The 19,001-nt window shown below is 44.6% G+C and overlaps 1 protein-coding gene across 3 annotated transcripts in view; it reads right to left on the reverse strand.

The window, feature by feature from the left end:
• The window catches only part of BRIP1 (BRCA1 interacting DNA helicase 1), a 196,582-nt gene that overhangs the window by 7,959 nt on the left and 169,622 nt on the right, over positions 1-19,001 (reverse strand). Inside the window, exon 24 of one of the 3 annotated variants that reach the window (XM_081890174.1) lies at positions 618-1,687. The exons of the other annotated variants lie outside the window; for them this stretch is intronic. Coding sequence (XP_081746300.1) covers positions 1,571-1,687 — 117 coding nt within the window. The 3' untranslated portion in view covers positions 618-1,570. Of the gene's footprint in view, positions 1-617; positions 1,688-19,001 lie in introns of those variants that run through there. 3 annotated transcript variants of the gene reach the window in all.

Genomic DNA, 19,001 nt, shown 5'->3' on the forward strand with positions numbered 1-19,001 from the left:
TGGATCCACATGGATCCTCAGGATCTTTGCATTGGGTCACCCCAAATTCACCATCAGATCACATAGCATGTCCATGGCTACAGCCTGCCCCCCCAAAATCACCCACCCACTGTTGCCTGGGGCTGCAATGGTGCAAAAACGTGGTTACAAAACATGGATCCACAGGGATCCTCAGGATCTTTGCATTGGGTCACCCCAAATTCACCATCAGAGCACATAGCATGTCCATGGCTACAGCCTGCCCCCCCAAAATCACACACCCACTGTTGCCTGGGGCTGCAATGGTGCAAAAACGTGGTTACAAAGCATGGATCCACAGGGATTCTCAGGATTTTTGCATTGGGTCACCCCAAATTCACCATCAGATCACATGTCTGTGGCCACAGCATGAAGCACAAAAATGATACATCATTAATATTCAACGCCCACGGCGGCAGCCAATCGGCTGCCGCAAAGGGCGGGCCCTCACAGGTTCACTTAAGGTCGGGGCAGCCCGGGGCTCGCCCCTTTCGTTCCCCCAGCAGCAGCGGTTTGGAGGTCTTGGGCCCCCCAATATTTTTTATAAGTCGGTATGGGCCCCCCCAATATTTTTTATAAGTCGGTGCCCCTGTACAGTTTCCTTCTCTTACCCACTTTGTTTTGATTCTTACTTATTCTGACTATTCAGCCACTGCTGTTTGTGTCTGGGTAACTGCTTGACCAGTGCTGAAGCCCAAGAGTGGTCCTCAGCCCATAGTTTGAGAAGCACCGCTTGAGATGTTTTGGACTACAATTCCTCTGATCACTGGTCATATTGGCTGGCTGATGGGAGTTGTAGTTCAATAACATCTGGAAAGCACCAGGTTGGGGAAGTTTGACAGAAGGTCAGCTGGGCCAGAGCCAGCTTCAGGTTGTAGGTTTTTTTTGGAGGGGGCAGAAATGGGCACCGGAGGAATATTTGATAGCAGCAGTACCAGCTCCCCAGCTGAACCATAATTCACATTTCCCACAATGCACTGGAGTGATGCTACATGGGGTGCATTGTGGGAAATGTAAATGGTGACTCCTAGACCCAGCACTGGTCAAAAGGGCTCCCTGACACCTGCCCTAGGATGCCACATGCTGGCACCAGGCTTAGAGCTTTGAAAAGCCATAATCGGTGCCTTGAATTTTACTCAGAAGCATGCTGACACTTACTGGGGAGGAGCCAAAGTTGTAAAGCAGATAAAAGGTATTATTTTAAGAAACCAAGTGGTTAGCAGTGGTTTGGTCTCAGACCTGTGTGGAAGGGAAGGGCACACTGTCTTTGATGAAGAGCAAAGGACTGTACTAATATCCAATTAGCTCATTTTCATTGCATCCGACTTGTTGCTGAAGGGGTTTGTACAAACACGGCAGAAGTGTTTTACAACATCCCAAGTTCTTTTATAGAGGAATTGTTTGAACACATATAAAAAGAAACACATAGAGCCCAGTGCTCTAACAACTTGCCTCAAGTAATGTTTACACAAACAATGACAACCACAAATCTGAGGCTTTCCTTTCTTTTTTTTAAAGAAAGACCGAGCTCCCGAACGTTGCTTCGTTTCAGCTAGGAAATACTTAAGTGGTTCTCCGCAAGCCATAAGGAATCAATCAAGAGGTATCTTGGGAAGGTGATGAACTCGCCGTGTGCATCAGGAAATAATGGGAACCAGCAACGGGCGAGCTCAGCCAGAGAGAAAGCAATGGTGAGAGTTACCAAGAGATGGCAGGCAGGACAAAATAGGCAACGGGACAGGTAATCAATTCAATTTGAACAGGTGACTGAAGGCACCGTAGGCCCCTTGTCTTTGGCGATTAAAACATCATTCTCCAAGATGAGGCATCAAAGATCAGGCAGAAAGAGAGAAAGTTAAGGAGTCAATGAAGCCGCAAGTTTAGCAGGGATCTCAGCTCAGAATGTAAGGCACAGCCTCTCTTCCTGTCCTTTTAAGAAAAGCAGCCAATTTGAAGATTAGATAGCTTTCTTTCCTAGGCATTCATCATTATGAAGGAGAGAAGACAGCTTGGAAGCTGGAAGAAAACCTTGATGGGGATTTCTGTACAGTATCATTCAGACAAGATTTTACAACTGCGCACACATGAACCTTACTCTCCTCCCCAAAGAAAAAAATGTGGGTGGGTGAGGGGAAGTCAGCCGTTTCCCCACATTCCTTCCTTTCCAGAGGGTTGGGAAGGGGAATGGAAACTTTCCACACAAGTATTCCGATCCACCTTGACTGTGTGCAGTTGGAATGCTCGTCTGGACACGCTTCCCAATGCTCAATTTACGGATGCACAGGGTGAAGAGGAACAGCCCCGTTTTGAGCTGTGACTCACTTGCAGGAAAGGGCAAGCAGCGCTGCATCCGGGCCAGAGGTTTATTCCCAAACATTTTAATGTCAAGTTCATACAGTCGTTACAGCACATAAAGGTCACTCCCATGTGGAATTTCTCCTCTCATTCTCCTATGGTGAAGCTCCTTCCCACAAATGTGGTCAGATTTATATTTATCCATTTAATGAAAACTGACACAATACTAACCTCCTACTGTAGAAAAACAACTAGGACCAAAAATAGCTTTTAAAAGACTATGCTCTTTAAATAATGATGTAACATTCTAAAGGGCACTCAGTTTCAAACTGCGGGCAATTGCTCTGGAATCCTTGTGAAATCTCATTTTCTGTATATTGGTATTATATTTTAAAATATGCCCTTAACCGAGCCCCTACTATTAAATCATTGGACCCAATGATTAATCAACGGATACTTCCTCCAAACGCAGAGGACACAGCTGGTCCCTGCCTGTTTTGCTGCACGCTGATTGGTGGTGTCTTTGAACAAAACCTCTGGGTTCCCATGAGGTGCAAACTCTGTGCAACTGTACACACTCCTCTGCTCTCTAACTGGGAATCCATAATATCAGTTGATCAAAATCAATGGTTTTTTTTAAAAAAGTACTATGGAATATCACTATATGGCTCTACAGTTCCTCATATGGAGATTCTTGAATTTTAAAATGCTTCCTAGACCCCCTTTCTTAGGGTTTTAAACTCTTTTTAACTAGATAATTCCAGTATGTGGCTGCATATAAAGGGGGGAAAATGCAATCGCCCTTTTGATATCTGTCTCAGCGGAAGAACTCAACGAACGTACTGAGGTTTCGCTAATGAAATTCTAGACGGATTCCACATTGGCAACCAGATCTCTATAAATTAGCCTCTGATGCTTGCTAGGATTATCATAAAAAGGGTTCTGTTATCCTGCAACTGCTCCCCCCCAGAAGTCTTAGCGCTTATGGGTAATCTGAGGCTCCTTAAAGGATCAGCTGCATAAGCAGAGCAAAATGGAATCCATAAACAGTTGAATCAGTGGAGGCACCTTTAATCTTCTGCGAGAGAGATCATTTCTGATGGAGTCCATTCAGTCTCTGGGGACTCTCCTGTTAGGCCCCTCATGGGAACAAAAGGCTGCAAATGCAGCCAGATTCCTGTGTTATCACTAGGAAGGCGGAAGCAGGCTGCTAGAGATGCAAGGGAAGAGTGAGCCTAAGAATGTCGGAAGAAGCCTTCAGTGGGATCAGTGTCCAACCAGATGCCCCATTGGGAAGCCCACAAGCAAGACCTGAGTGCATCAGCGCTCCTCTTCCCACTTGTGATTCCCAGCAGACCGCCTCCAACCATGGAGGTCAAACATTGTGGCTTGTAGCCGTGGACAGCCTTCTTCTCAGTTTGCCTAATCCATTTAAGTTCATGGCCATCACTGCCTCTTTCGGGAGCAAATTCCCACCTTAGCTATGCACTGTATGAAGAAGCACCCACAGACACATTTAGCGAATGGATGGTGATGCAATACTGACTGCTGGCCTTGTTGCTTGGGTCTGACCCCTTGGCACAGCTCCTGGGTTCTTGGTACCTGACTCATCTTTGTCACTCAGTCCTGATACTTGCAGGTTTGTGTTCATTTTGTACCAAGCTAAGCAGGACTGGGTCTGCTCAGTGCCTGCATGGGAGACACAAACGAAGTTTTCTGGTTCTCTGCTGGCATCAGTGCCAATGCTGGCCAGAGCATTAGAGCATCAGAAAGTAGGAAAGAACTTTCTTTCTTTCTTTCTTTCTTTCTTTCTTTCTTTCTTTCTTTCTTTCTTTCTTTCTTTCTTTCTTTCTTTCTTTCTTTCTTTCTTTCTTTCTTTCTTTCTTTCTTTCTTTCTTTCCTTCCTTCCTTCCTTCCTTCCTTCCTTCCTTCCTTCCTTCCTTCCTTCCTTCCTTCCTTCCTTCCTTCTTTCCTTCTTTCCACAGTTTAACTGTCATGGCTTCTCCACAAAAAAAACTCTAGGACTTACAATTCATTGAAGGTGTTGATATTTTTTTTTTTAAAAAAAAAATATTAAGTGTCTAGCCTCCCTTATAGAAATTCAAACAGTCTCTTTTTATTATTTGAACATGTCGATGCTGGCAGCTGCACTGATGGTTAATTGCACAAGGAGGGGACTCCATTCTAGAATAAATCTGCTATTTCTCCCCTGGATCAACAACAACAACAACAACAACTGCAAAGAAAGCTCCAAACCTCAGAGTGCCTGAACTGTGATTTAGGATCATCACCTGCCTTCCTCATCCTCATCCCGGCATCCTCAAGCCTTTCATGAAGTCAATTTCCTGGAGGCCTGTGGCCGTCACATGGAACAATCCACCCTCAGTGCCCCTCTTAAGATGTTGATCCTTTAATTTCCTCCACCCAGTTCCTGAAGGCAAACAAGGGCCCACTTTTTATGCTGCGCCTTTGCACTAATCGTTTGTGGCAGGCGAAGTGAAAAAAAAGAAATCATTCCACATATTGCTACCAATTTGGCCAGAAGAGGTACTAATTTGGATGAACTGCTAGGCAGTTTTTAAGAGCTGAGATGCTGGATCACTTAAATAATAATAATAATAACAATCTACCTTGTGGACCAAACAAATGAGCCACTATACAAGCAACAGCAATTTAGGGTAAGCTGATCCAGAACTCCACAACGGTGCTGTAGCATCAGTTGGTGCAACAATTCTACAATTCGATTATTCTAACCACCAGTGCTAGCTGGCAGCAATATTTTGCAAACCTGTTTAGAACTGGGTAGAGATGGGGCAGGATGAGGGCTGTAGCCCAGTTGCAGAACACCTCCTTTGCCTGAAGAAGGTTCCAGGTTCAAGCCCTGGCATTTTTAGGTAGTGCTGGCAAAAGATCCCTGTCTAGAAAGCTGCTTCCAGTCAGTGCAGACAGTACTGAGCTGGAAGGACCAACCAACTGACTTGGTATAAGGCAGATTCCTATAATGTTCCTGACTAGCACAGAACCGGCTGAGTTGGTGGAACTCAGCTGACTGAACAGATGTCAATGGACTGGCCACAATGGCTGGATGGAACAGAACTGTCAGCCAAGAGAATAGAGATGTCACCTCCAACATTCCTCTGCAATGTAGTTTAGCGTGGTCATTTTAGAATTTGGCTGACTGAAAATAACTTCAAATTTGGAATACAGGAAACTGTCCTAAACTAGGTGTCCCCAACTGTACTGGGCCTGGGGCCACATACAAAAATCTAATAAGTTGCTGCAGGCACTACAAAATACTCATTTGACATAAGAAAAACTTACCCTGCCCCGGCAAAACGCCGCTACCCACAGCAAAATAAGGAAAGCACAGACACACCCGCCCCCTCCATACAACCCCCTCCAAAACAGAGACAACAATTTTAATTGACAACAGTTTTTTTTAAATTAAAAATCAGGGCCTTGGTGGGTGGCAAAAGGAATGTCTGAGGGAAGCATTTCACAGCATTGGCTCATTATTATGAACTATACACTGATTGGCAGCCTGGGGATTTCTAAAGGATGTTCAAAATTCTGGAACACACAAACATCACTTTTGATGACAAACCGAGATTTGGAATCACTGCTACAAGAATGCATTAGGGGTATGTTTGGTTAAAAACAACAACACTTGGCCACATTCATGAATTTACATATTGACTTATTTATTTATTCTTTTTTAAAACTCCGCCTTTTTAAAAAATGAAGTGCAAATACTAATTAACAAATAGCAACAGCCATAGCCAGGGATTGAACCTGAGACCTGCTGCACTCTTTAGCTGGGTAAACATGGACTTCTGCGTTTTTGCCACAATACTTACTGTCTGGCTAAGACAGGCTGTAAACATTATATTAATAAAGGAGGTAAGCAGTATATTAAGATCCAAACAGATTTAAAGGAATGCTGGCAGCAGTCCTCAGAAAACACAGAAGTTGTAGAACAAAGTCAGATTTGTACTTGCCTCCTTGTTTTTGATACCTTTGCTCTCTGCACCAATGAGGGCTAGAAACTTACTTTTTGCTTTAAAGGAAAAGGAGGATCGTAACAAGTGCATCTACGAGTGATGCAAAAGTATGTCAAAGACTGTTGGCAGCATTTCGCCAGTCCCAAGATGTACATTGACATGGCCAAAAGAGGAGGAAAAAATCCAACACCAGTTGATTTATGTGCTGCTAATTCCCCCCTGAGACGATCAGATTTGGACTGGCCTGATTGTAGTAGAAAAATCTCTGCACAGAGATCAGCTCTGAACTTGGGCATAAGATCCTAATTATTTGAAAGCCATTTGTTTTCACAGTGTGCATTTTTTAAAAAAGAGTGTTCGAGTCAATGGCATTTTAATACATTATTAAATGGTTTTTTTACAGCAGGACGTCTGTTTTGCTCTTTCTGCCCAGGACTGAACTTGGGGCTGCAGAATTTTACGTTTCAGGCTGAATCTCTTTTCAGAATTTCACATACTTAAACTAATTTAATAAGTAGAAAGTCTGAAGGACTTGCTAGTTTAAAATATGTCCTCGCAGTACCTTTAGACTTTAAATAGTATTGCATTAAATACAGCGAATGCAACTGAAGAAAATGTTGAGGTGCAAATACCATAATCTTTTAAAAGGATATTAAACTGATAAGTAAAAATAGCTGAAATGTAAACCCTGCGATTCTGGCATTTAAAAGCCCAATAACTGATTTTGAAAACTTTTTTTAAAAAAGTCCTGACCTTTCTAGTTGTTGTGGATACAGCCCCTCCCAAAATGAAAAGAAAAAAAAATCTGCCTGGGATACCACGAAAAGGATAAAGCAACTCATCATTTATCCATTTACCTATCTTGTTGCTATGAATTAAGAAATTATCTCAAGATACATTGATTTTAGTAGCTGCTGGGCAACTGATTGCTCAAAATTGGAAGACCCCAGAACATTTGGAATTGTCACAGTGGAAACGGAAAGTATGGACACTGGTGCCCTGCAAAACGTTAACTGAGGAAGTCAAGGCATTAGCCAAGCGATTAGCCGGAAAAGGAGAAGATGATAAATTTATGGTGACATGATAACCATTATTACACATTCAATGGACTACCACTCACAATGGCACCCACTGAACTCACTCCTGACACCTTGGAACAATGTTTTCCTGTAAAGAAATATTTTTGGAGGCTGTAGGGTAGGGTGGGTGGGAAGTAGGTAATACTGAAAATTAGATCTATTGATTTAATTCATGGGTAGGCAGACTAAGGCCCAGGGGCTGCATTCAGCCCAATCACCTTCTAAATTGAGCCCGTGGATGGTCTGGGAATCAGCGCGTTTTTACATGAGTAGAATGTGTCCTTTTATTTAAAATGCATCTCTAGGTTATTTGTGGGGCATTGGAATTCGCTCCCTCCCCATATAGTCTGGCCCCCCACAAGGTCTGAGGGACAGTGGACTGGCCCCCTGCTGAAAAAGTTTGCTGACCCTTGATGATAATAATATTTATACTGTGCTGCTATCAGGGCTTTATTTCAGCTGGAACTTGCCGGAAGTCAGTTCTGGCCCTTTCTCAGGTGGGTCCTATTGCCATTATAAGAGAAGGGAAGCGTTCACAGTGAGTTCCGACACCTCTTTTTCTAGAAAAATAGCAGTGGTTTCCATGAAACTATTACTCAAAAGGGTTTGTAATTAGATGCCTGTGGACTATCAGTGAAAATAGAAACTGACTCTTCTTCGACATACTAATAATTAGAAGAAGCAGTAGTCCTGTTTATTTATTTGAGATCTGTATCATTCCCAAGAATAGAAACTGCGGCCAACAACACTTAATACAAGCAATAACATACAATAAATAATCCCATCAATAAAACATCAAATAAAGCCCATCAATAAAGCCGGCAAAACATTGTAGCAATGCCAAGACCAACAGCAATTAAAGCTACAAAATAACTAAGCCATCTTCATTGCATCTTAGAAAAATTAGAGCGATTCCAAAATACCTCATCACTGTTATAAGAGGGTCTTCCTGCTTTCCTAAAAACCCAACAACACAGAGCAGGCCTCTCTAAACTATATGGTGAAAAGAGTTCCCTAACAAGGGTGCCACCACTGAAATGGTTCTCTGCCGGCCTTTGGCAACCTGGTGCCCTTTGAATGTTGCTGGACTCCAGCTCGGTCCCAGTCAGCGTGGCTAATGGTCAGGGATGAGCCCACCCTTTGCCTCGAGAGGGACTAAGGTCAAGTCTCATTACAATATATGCTTAGACTGGATTGCCGTGTTGTGTTTTGAAATGATCTCCTGTTTAAGTGCTATTGTGATGATGTACTGATTTGCATTTTTGTTGTTTTGTAGTAAGCCACTCTGAACATCTTTATACAGAAAAGTGGCATTCAAATTTTAAAATAAACAAGGAGGCTCAATCAAGTGACAAAGCAGCATTAAAGGTAAAGGTAAAGGCACCCCTGCCCGTACGGGCCAGTCTTGACAGACTCTGGGGTTGTGCGCCCATCTCACTTAAGAGGCCAGGGGCCAGCGCTGTCCGGAGACACTTCCGGGTCACTTTTTGTCAATTTCAGAATGTAGCACATTGGCTTTCTAAGTTCTGGTGACAATGTGCCAAGTGTTCCTGGAGAACTCCATTAAGACATCAATCAAAGCAACATTGTAACCTCCTAGTGCAAAACGGACAAAGTTTTAAAAACCTGCAATTCCAAGGGAGAAGACTGCCATCTATAATCACACCCACACTACCAGTTTCAAGCTGGCATAATCATCACGGTTCTCAGCCTGATGGAGTTACACTCAGCAAGACAATTATCCATCATAATTCCTTATCAGTACCTTCACAAAACGACAGTTCCTACGAGGAGGGAGCCATGACAAACAAAATGATTTCAATCTGGTTTAAATGTGGAAATGTCTACATTAACAAAAGTATTATTTGCATGATTCTTGGGGGATGCCATAACAATTAAGGTAGTTTCAAACCGAGGGGGGTGCGGGTGGGAATGCAAAGACAAGGGTTTGTGTGTGTGTGTGTGTGTATGCGCACTTGTGTTTAAGAGAACAACCGTTAGGAGCACAGCGGTGCATTCTGAGCAAAATCATTTCCACACAGTCCCACGGCGGCTGTTGGGCCCTGATGCTGCTTACAGATTTAAGAACTTTTTAAAAAGAAATGAAAAAGAAAAGGAACGAGTGTATTCGAAATGCAGGAATTTCACCAGTGTCTGGATGGATGTTTTGCGTTAACATGGTTTTCAAGACCAGCTACAGGCCAGCATGCCAAAATTCAGCCAAGAGGTGTGTTTTTATGGCAGAGTCATAAACCCACAAAATTAGTGGTTGAGAATGGAAATTCTGACACATTCTTGATATTAATAGCGGGAATAAGCAGTGCTTTTTCTTTTTCTTTTTTCTTTGACAGGCTGAGCCAGTCTCTTATATCAATGGTGCTACATAGTCTGTTTCTGTGTGCAGCAAGTATGCAGCCTTTAGCCAAGTGGTCGCTACAGATTTAAGCCTCTGGGGGTGGCTCTCCTGGGGGAGAACTTGAAGGGGCAGCAGGAGTTAGGGGTTGTGCCCTTGAACAGCAATGTGGGTGCAGGGCTGAGGAGTAGGCAGTAGATAAGGACTTGGAGTGTGGGGAACAGAACTCAAGTCTCTGCTTGGCCATGAAACTCACTAGGTAGCCTTGGGCAACCACCCACTCTCAGTCAAACCTACCTCACTGGGTTGTTGTGAGAATAAAATAGAATAATGCACCATGGAATAATGCTGCCTAAGCATCTCTCAGAGGTGGAACCCAGGCAAGGGCTTCAGAAAATGTCTTAGGGTAGACTCAGGCCATATCTCCCTCCACTGGCTTCTGTGCCCACCATCTTCCTTTTCTTGTGGGAATGGAAATGATTTCCTCTGGGCTGCATCAACTCTCACTTTGCTGGCATTTTAAAAGGGACAGGCAGGATCTCTGGGCTGGTAGTAGGCAACCCTAAACAGTCTCTATTGAGGATGGCTGGATGTGGCATTTTAAAAGGCTCAAGTATGCTGCTGTTTAGTTTTTGTTTTTAAAGGGAATCTGGGCAGCTGCAAAGGAGCTATTCCAGTTCAGCCACTGCAGCAAGGTCACCGTCCAGGGAAGATTCCTGGCCACTTTTGTGTCCACTCCAGGCTGCGTATAAGGAGGGGGGTTAGCCAAACGCTGGTGTGATATATTGACTCTGCTTGGAAGAAATAGCCAAGTTCTTAGAGTCAGGCAGACACAGATAAGTGGGGACCTTCAGCCCTGTCTAGACTAATAAATGAAAGCTTCTCTCCCACAGTGGTCAACACTAAAAGGGATGTGGGTAGCTGGGTCCACCGGATCACGTGTGGTAGGAAGGACTCGAATTTTGAAGCCTTTTGGGGCAAGCCAAATGCTTCGCCGAAGGCATCAGTCTTCTGCGGTAACCCTACTGGGTTGGCAAATGCCAAGCATCACAAAAAAATGACAGCTTTCCTCACTGCCAGCTGCAGCTGGATGGAGAAAAACCCCAAACTCACTGAACACTGGAACAGGACCGCAGTGTGAACTGACCGAAAGAGTCATGTTAGCACTTTGGAAGCTCAACTTGACTGACCAATGCACGAGGATAGGCCCTTTCCCCTCCCAAAGATTGGTAAGAAATAATGGAAGACTTGTGCTCCACTGTTTCACACTGAAAAGGGGTGGCAATTAAATAAAGCCTCCTCTATTGACCCAACAGATTAATCAGGAGTGGGCAGATTTTGTTTCTTTGTTTTCTGCTGGGTTCACCGGTTGGAGCCTGGGGCAAAGTAACAGCTCGGGAACAGGATGAAGAACTGTAGAGCCCAGTGCCTCTGAGCATACGCTCGGCCCAGTAATTTGTTTTCAGTGCTCACAGACACACCCCTTCATACAAAATGCTACTCCTGCCCCCCTCCACCCAGCTTTCTCAATTACAGCGGCCTAATTTAGGAGGGGGGCGGGATTCTTGTAAAGCCATTGGGAGTTGACAACCCCTGCTGATCTACTGCAAACAACCTGGAGATTTAATGGGAGATTCTGGTCTACCTTTTGCCTGCCTATGGATTAAATGATCTGGACCTCTGCAGAACCATGTGCCAGACCCATGTATATGTAAGCCAAGCACTTCCTTCGGAGATCATGTGCTACCAGAACAACGTTTGTCCAAATGGAAGAAGGCAAGGGGCCAGTCTGCACACCACTTTGTTCCCCCTGTTATCACACACTTGGGTGGGTACAAGGTCAGGGAAAAGTTAGGAAAGAGCTGGCTGTGTGTGCAGTGAGCGACCTGAGACACTACAGCTACAGTCCATTTATGGCAGGTGCATACAACCCAACGTACGCTGGCCTTTCTCCACGTAGTCAAGGGAACACAGAGAGCTGCCTTGAACTAGACCAGACTATTTCTTCATGAAGCCCAGCCATAGACCGGCTTCTGACCCCTGATAGTATGACAAGAAGTTGCCTCATAGCAGGCCAGTCTCTTTGCCCATCCAACTCAGTACTCTTTCCTCTGACAGGCAGAGGCTCTCCCAGCTCTCAGTCTTTCCCATCACCTGCTGCTACTTGGTCCTTCTAATGGGAAACACCAGAAAATGAATATGAAGCCTTTCTGCATGCCAACCATGCACTCTCCTCAGGTATAGCTCCTCCATATTCCACCCATACAGAAAACGAACATGTTGGGCCACTTCCCTGATATGCTAGCTTTCTATGGGCAAGGATTTATTTTTCTATCTACAGAGGAGCATTAAACCTGTGAGCCTCCACCGGAAGTGATGTAGATCAGATAAAGGTTGACCTTCACTTGCGAAATCACAAGCTTCTCTCAGAATGTTTCTTGGTTCAAGCTCTTGAACCTTGATAGGGGATAATGCTATACATTAACTAAGAGCCTACTGGATTGTCAACCCAGTCTATTGGATCCTCTCTTTAGCATGTACTGTCTTTGCCCAGATGCCTCTGTTGCCCGAGAATTAACCCATAAAGCTGGGTGACAAATTAAGTATCGTGTAGGACATTAGAATAACAGAAGCCATCTTCAGTCCAAACTTGGCCATCAGCTTGACCCAATTGTGAAAGGAATTGTGATTGCCCTGATCTCTAAACACAATCTCATACCATGTCTTGACTATCTCATGCACAGAGTCCATCCCTGCCCACAGAAAACACTCTGGTATTCTGTAGTGCTGGCCCTATTGTTAGGTAAAATGAGCATTCAGAGGCTGGATGTAACACCAATGGCTTTCCTACACTGTTAGGGTGTTGGATGAAAGTGGATGGAGAAATGTTCTTTTCTCTCTCATGTAACACTAGAACATGGGGATACCGATAAGGCTGATGGACAGATAAAAAAGAAACCACTTCTTTGCACAGCACATAGTTAAAGTAAGGAACTCGGTCCTGCTGGAGGCAGTGATGATGGTCACTGACTTGGATGGATTTAAAACAGAGTTACATAAACTCTTGGAGGAGAAGAATGGCTACCAGCCACAATGTTGATCTTTAGCCTCCACTGTTGGAGGAAGTGTACTTCTGAATACCAACTGCTGGAAACTGGGGCTTCCCAGAGGCATCTGGTTGGCTGCCCTGAGAACAGATGGACTAGATGGGCCATGGCCAGATACAGCAGCCAGGCTCTTCTTATGTCCTGGTGATGACCCAGAGTCCCTCTCAACTGCTATGAGTCTGTTTCCCCTGAGACCCCTAAGTGAGCCTGCACTACACCCCTTAAGCTAGCATCCTGCACCCTCACCATAGTTAAAGTATGGTAAGTTTCAACAGCCAGTCCCACTGGAACCTGCACGTTCCTGGCAACGGAGGCGCCATTTTCTCCATTGCCTTAGGCAGCAAAATATATTGAGCTGGCCCTGCTACTCTGTACAGCGCCTGACACCCTGTCAGTGGCAAATAAACATTGAATAATAGCAGCGCCAGGAGGAGAAACCAGAATGAGAACCTTACAGAAGGAACGCCAGAGGCCATTTGTTTTGCCCAAGGGAACGTTACTGTCAAAAGCCAGAGCCCCCACTCCTCCAAAGAGTGCCTACTTAAAAGATAAGGAAATAAAGATAACCCCCCCCCCCGAATCTGGATTTAATTTTTTTTTTCTTTTGGAGGGGGAGAGGGGGAGTTAATCCTCACTTCTACATAGTTTTCAACGTTCCCCATTTCACACGATTTAACTGCCGAAAGCTCTTGAGATTCTGGGTCTTAGAAGCCAGAGCTGGTGCATTTCACAATGATGCGGCTAATGTGTCAGAACTTGTAAAATAGCTCTTAGCGGTAGACCTCCATTTAGAGTAAGACGGAAACTGGCTTTAAACGGTCACGGCTTTAATATCTAGTCCATTACACTGGAGCAAGGTCTTGTAAAGAGTCAATTATGGGATACTTCTGATTTGATCCACATGCAAGGGAAATCCGCTCCTCTGCCTTTAAACCTCTCCAGTAAGTGTCCTGTTTAAATAATTAGTGACACTCTTTCTTTGATCAAATTGATTTGCTTTGTTATTCTTTTATGTTAATTTGGGAACTTAATCCACGTAAAACCCAGGGCAGACTTTAATCTGCCCTTCAGAAACTCTTCCACCCCCACCTCCCTTAATATATATTGGGACGACCAAGAGGTTTTCCAGAAAACCCTGCATCTCTTTAAAAAGTTGTCTTCAGTAAACTAAAATTCCATCCAATGTAGAAAAGAAATGAAATCCAAATAATAAAAACCTAGCGAAAGACACTCCTGCAAATTGTTTATAAAAAAATGGTGGTGTTCAATACAAAATAAGCAATGATTACTATGTTAAAACAGTCAGCGAACTGATTTCTGAAGAGTTTATGCATGGTCAAGTGTGTCTGGAGCACTGCCTCTTAGTGTCAGTGCGCATGCTCAGCTACCAAGTGGTAAAACTGGTGTGCGTGTATGCTCCCTTTATGAAAAAATCTCCCCCTGCACATAGAAAAGATAACCAAGGGAGATGGCAAAATTCTTCTCTCTGAGATGCTAGATTTCCATAAGCAGGGAGGATTTTTGAATATGATCCGGTTATAATTCATATCTGAAAACTGGTTTTCTTTCAAATAACCACAGGCTTCCTGCACCTGGAGGAGGGAGAATGTTTGCCTCCTCCCCTGGCGCCACCTATACAGTAATACCTCTGCGAACGTCCGCCGCACCTAGTGTCTGTTCCGGTGAACATCTGTGGCAAACCCAGAAGTACTGGAATGGGTTACTACCGGGTTTGCTGCTCGCGCATTGCAGAAGCGCAAAATTGCACTTCGTGCATGTGCAGAAGCGCAAACAGCTCCCCGAGCGTACACAGATGCGACGCTTTGCCCTGCGTCCTTTTCAGCTAGCGACTGGGGCTCCGGAACAGATCCCGGTCGCAAAACAAGGTACCACTGCACAGAATGAAAATCCTGATTCCATCTGAGTTTTACACAATATTATCTGGGATCTATAAGATCACAGATGCCTGCACTGATGTCAGTAAGGATTTCTTAGGGAACTGAGCTATTCTCTCTTCCCCAAATAAGATGGGTCTACACTTGGGGCATTGCTGGGTACTTAGAACACTTGGTGCACTGTCCCACATATTTACACAGAATTTGCATATGCTAATTTACATTCATCCATACAAATTTAGGCTGAGTTTCAGAGAGAAAAACAAACTCTGGCTGTTCGGACTTAACTCTGAGCTATGGGGGTGTCAACAGGCTTTTCTGGGCCCAGTACACTGTGTGGATCAGGCCCCCTGCCTCACCCACAATCTGTTAGCAAGAACTGTGGCATATGTACATATGAAAGCTGAACAAGTGCCTCTGGGCAAATGAAGATTGGCTGGGCTGGGGTCTCATGCTTTGTAGCATGCCCAGTCGCCTTATAACCAAAGTTAAACAATTTGATGTTTTTTAAAAAGAGGGGAGAGGGGCAGGAGATCTGGGGCACAGCACAAAAAGAGTGAGGAATCACACACACCCCCCCCCCCAAGAACACCCCTGTAAGCAAAGCCTTTGTTTCAGATTCACAGTCCAGTGCTGTTTACATGGGTGGGGCCAGTCAGTGATGTTGTGATCCTTGGGAGACATCAGCAGTGAGTGCTGTGGTCAGAGACGCAACATCCTTCAGGGCCTTCTGCCCTGGAGGAACCAGCACCGTTAGCATGGCAGTGAAAAGGCCTTTGGTGGGAGACCAAAGAGCTCTGGGACCCTTCCCCAACTTGGTGCCCTCCAGAGCTTCGTGAGACTACAGCTCATTGACCATTCTGGCTGGGGCTGGTGAGAGTTGGAGTCAAACAACATCTGCAAGGCACCAGACTGGAGAAAGCTGGTCTGTGGCCTCATAGACCTGATTGTGCCCATCCTTTTGCTCTTCTGTAAGCAACGTGAAGGGGGAGCAGAGAAAGAGCTGGGAGAATAGGATGCTGGACAACACAGGCTTTTGGTGTGATCCTGCAGGGCTTTTCTCGGGTGTCAGGTGTAACATTTCTCTTAGGCTCCTGCCTTTATCTTGGGAGAAAAAAAGACTGTTCATAAGGGAAGCACTCCAAATCTTTGTTAAAAGTGTAGATAAGATTGTTCTGTTTCAAGCAAGCTCACCTCTGCGTTATCCCTCCATAAAATGCTGCTCATACAGGTACATGTTGCAGAGCAGCTGTGTTTGTGTTTGTGGGGGAGGCGGACCTGCAAGCCAGCGACACAAGTTCTGCGGGGATCTTTGTTGGAGAGTTAATGTCTTGACGACCTCTACTGTTCAGATAATGTACTGTACCAAGCCTACGCCATGCTAACATCTTTCCTCCTCTGCCTTCAAAAATAATCAGGCACATTCATTTGGCACTCATCGTCCACAAACCACACTGGCAAAAACAACACCCAGGTTGCTGCTCAAGAATTCATTTTATCACCCAGATTCAAATGATTTATCTTGAAGAGGCAATTGATTTTGTTGTTTACAACAATACGGCTCTAATGAGTGCCTTGAATGTGGTCTTAATGCGGGGAGCTTCAGACAGTGCATGGGGAGTTATAGCAGAGTGTGCTCTGTAGTCAACACAATAACATGGGAAGCTGCCAGGTTCCGAGCCAGACTTCTGGTCCATCTAGCTCAGTACTGTCTACACTGACAGGCAGCCGCTCTCCAGGGTTTCAGGTGACAATTTTTCCCAAGCCCTGCTTGGAGATGCCGGGGATTGAACCTAAAACCTTCTGCATGCAAAGCGGATGCTCTGCCACTGAGCTATGGCCCTTCCAGAAAGCCAGTGTGGTGTTGTGGTTAGCATGTCGGCCTAGGCCCTGGGAGATCATTGATCAAACCTCCACTCACCTGGTGACCTTGGGCAACTCACTGTCACTCAGACTAACCTACCTCACAGGGTTGTTGTTGGGAGAACTATGTACACTGTCAAAACAAAAAAAAATTCCTTCCAGTAGCACCTTAAAGACCAACTAAGTCAGTTCTTGGTATGAGCTTTCGTGTGCATGCACACTTCTTCAGATACACAGCATGCACACGAAAGCTCATACCAAGAACTGACTTAGTTGGTCTTTAAGGTGCTACTGGAAGGAATTTTTTTTTGTTTTGAATATGGCAGACCAACACGGCTACCTATCTGTAATATGTACACTGTGTTGAGTTTGCTGGTGAAAAAGTGGCATATAAATGCAATAAATAATTCTCAAATCCTGTTCCTAAGAAGTTCTTACTCGTTCCAACGGTGCTTGTGCAGGAGAAGTGATTGGGGTGGAATGTTTCATTGGCTGACTCGGTCATCTGGCTGTCTCTGCCCAAATCAATCCCCTCCCCTTCTGGCGATGGTTGCTATGCAGTCCTAACCCTATTTACTTGGTAGCATGCTAAGTTTGCTTTGGATTGCAGCCTTGGGTATATTGTGGCATTTTAACTGGCATGGGTGCCACTGTCTTTGTGGCTGCTCTGACACCAGTTTGCCTGAGTAGTTCACTTAGTTTGCCTCTTGTGTGGTACACAGAAAGGGATGGATGGATGGATGGGGATGTGAATTCCAGGTTCCTTTCAGTTTCACATTTTTCCAGTCTTCCGTTTCCCCCTTTTCCTGCATCTGTCTGTCATTTTTTTTTTTTTTTACAAAATAAAAGTTCTCATGAAAATTAATCAGCATTTTAGAGTGACCATCTCCTATAATATTCTATTATGATTTATTTAATGTATCAGGTCCTAATACAAATATAGGGTTGTAGCAAACATTATAATCGTTCTTTGCATATGCAAAGAGCTTTTTGTGCCAAGAAATCTGAATATTATTTGTTAACTAAATAAAAAAAAATGACTACAAGTTCTGTCAGGTTTTCAAATGTGCCTAAGAAGGTTGGCGAACTTTGCTTTTGATGATGCAGAGGGCATTGCATTTATGAACAGGCACACTGTCTGTAAACACACAAAACCTCACTGCTCATAGAAACCTAGTGTAGAAGGGAGAAGAATCTTCTCTCTGATAAGCTATTTGTTTTAAGTGCACGGAGTTTATATCTTTATAAACACACACACACACACACACACAGTCACACACACAGGGACCATTTAAAAAGTGTATTCTGCCTTCAGCTTGCTAAGGTACAGTTTCTCTAGCAGCTCCTTTGCTGCATGTATTGACCAGTTCAGCTTCCGGACAGACGACACAGGTGGAAGTGCTACAACATGCCTAGGATTAGGATGGGAGCAACTGCAGGTTCAGCTGTAGCCGTTTCCGGAAGGGGTTGTGTAAAGGGAGGACTAGCTACAATAAAATAAAATGACTACAGACGATTCTCTACGCATCTGACAACCTGCATGGAAAGACACCACATGGCCACGCCCTTTCCTGCCACAACCGCAGGATTAAGACACTCTTGCTTCTGGAAGGAGGGCAAGGAATGGACTGCCTCCAGGAAGGATGCTACTGAAGTATTAACGCTAATCTAGGTACAAAAATAGTTTCCCCCCCACCCAATCATCACCATATAGGACTCTAAGCGCTCAACGGACATTGACATATAGCTCTTTGTAACCCTCTGTGCTGGGGACGAAAGCATTATCGCCCTAATTTCACAGCCAGAATAAACTAGCGTGCGCCGGGGTGGGGGAGAATAAGAGAGATTATAGGATTTCTGCTGTGTATGCACAACACATTTAACCCGCCCACGCACACACACACCTCGCAAGAATCATGGGAACGGTAGTTTACCCCTCACGGAGCTACAATTCCCAGTATCCTTATAAAAAAAACTAGTGTTCCGGATTCTTGGGGGTAAGGGGGGAGCGCTTTAGGTGTATGGTGTGTATGCCGCCTTGCATCATAAAGCAAGCACACCCTCCACATTTCAGCCTGAAGCTCAAATCTCTCAAGTGTTGCTGCCCTTCCAAAGCACAGTTTTCTGGCGCACGCTTCTTAAGGTGTCCACTGCCACGTGGGGAGGAATTGCATGACAGGGAGAGCCTTTATTTATTTAAATTAAATTAAATTATAAAGTTCAGAAGCCTATTTTGTTATGGCATGTGTAGAGTGCAGCCAGATCAACAGTGGATTGTGTAACTGAACGCAGGACATGGCTTGTAGGAGAAAACACGTCAGACACACACCCTCCACAATTTCTCCGATGAAAATAGGGACACCCCATTCCATAACGATAATTTTACTATT

Source organism: Podarcis melisellensis (assembly GCF_964234715.1).
Source record: "Podarcis melisellensis genome assembly, chromosome: 15".
NCBI lineage: Eukaryota > Metazoa > Chordata > Lepidosauria > Squamata > Lacertidae > Podarcis > Podarcis melisellensis.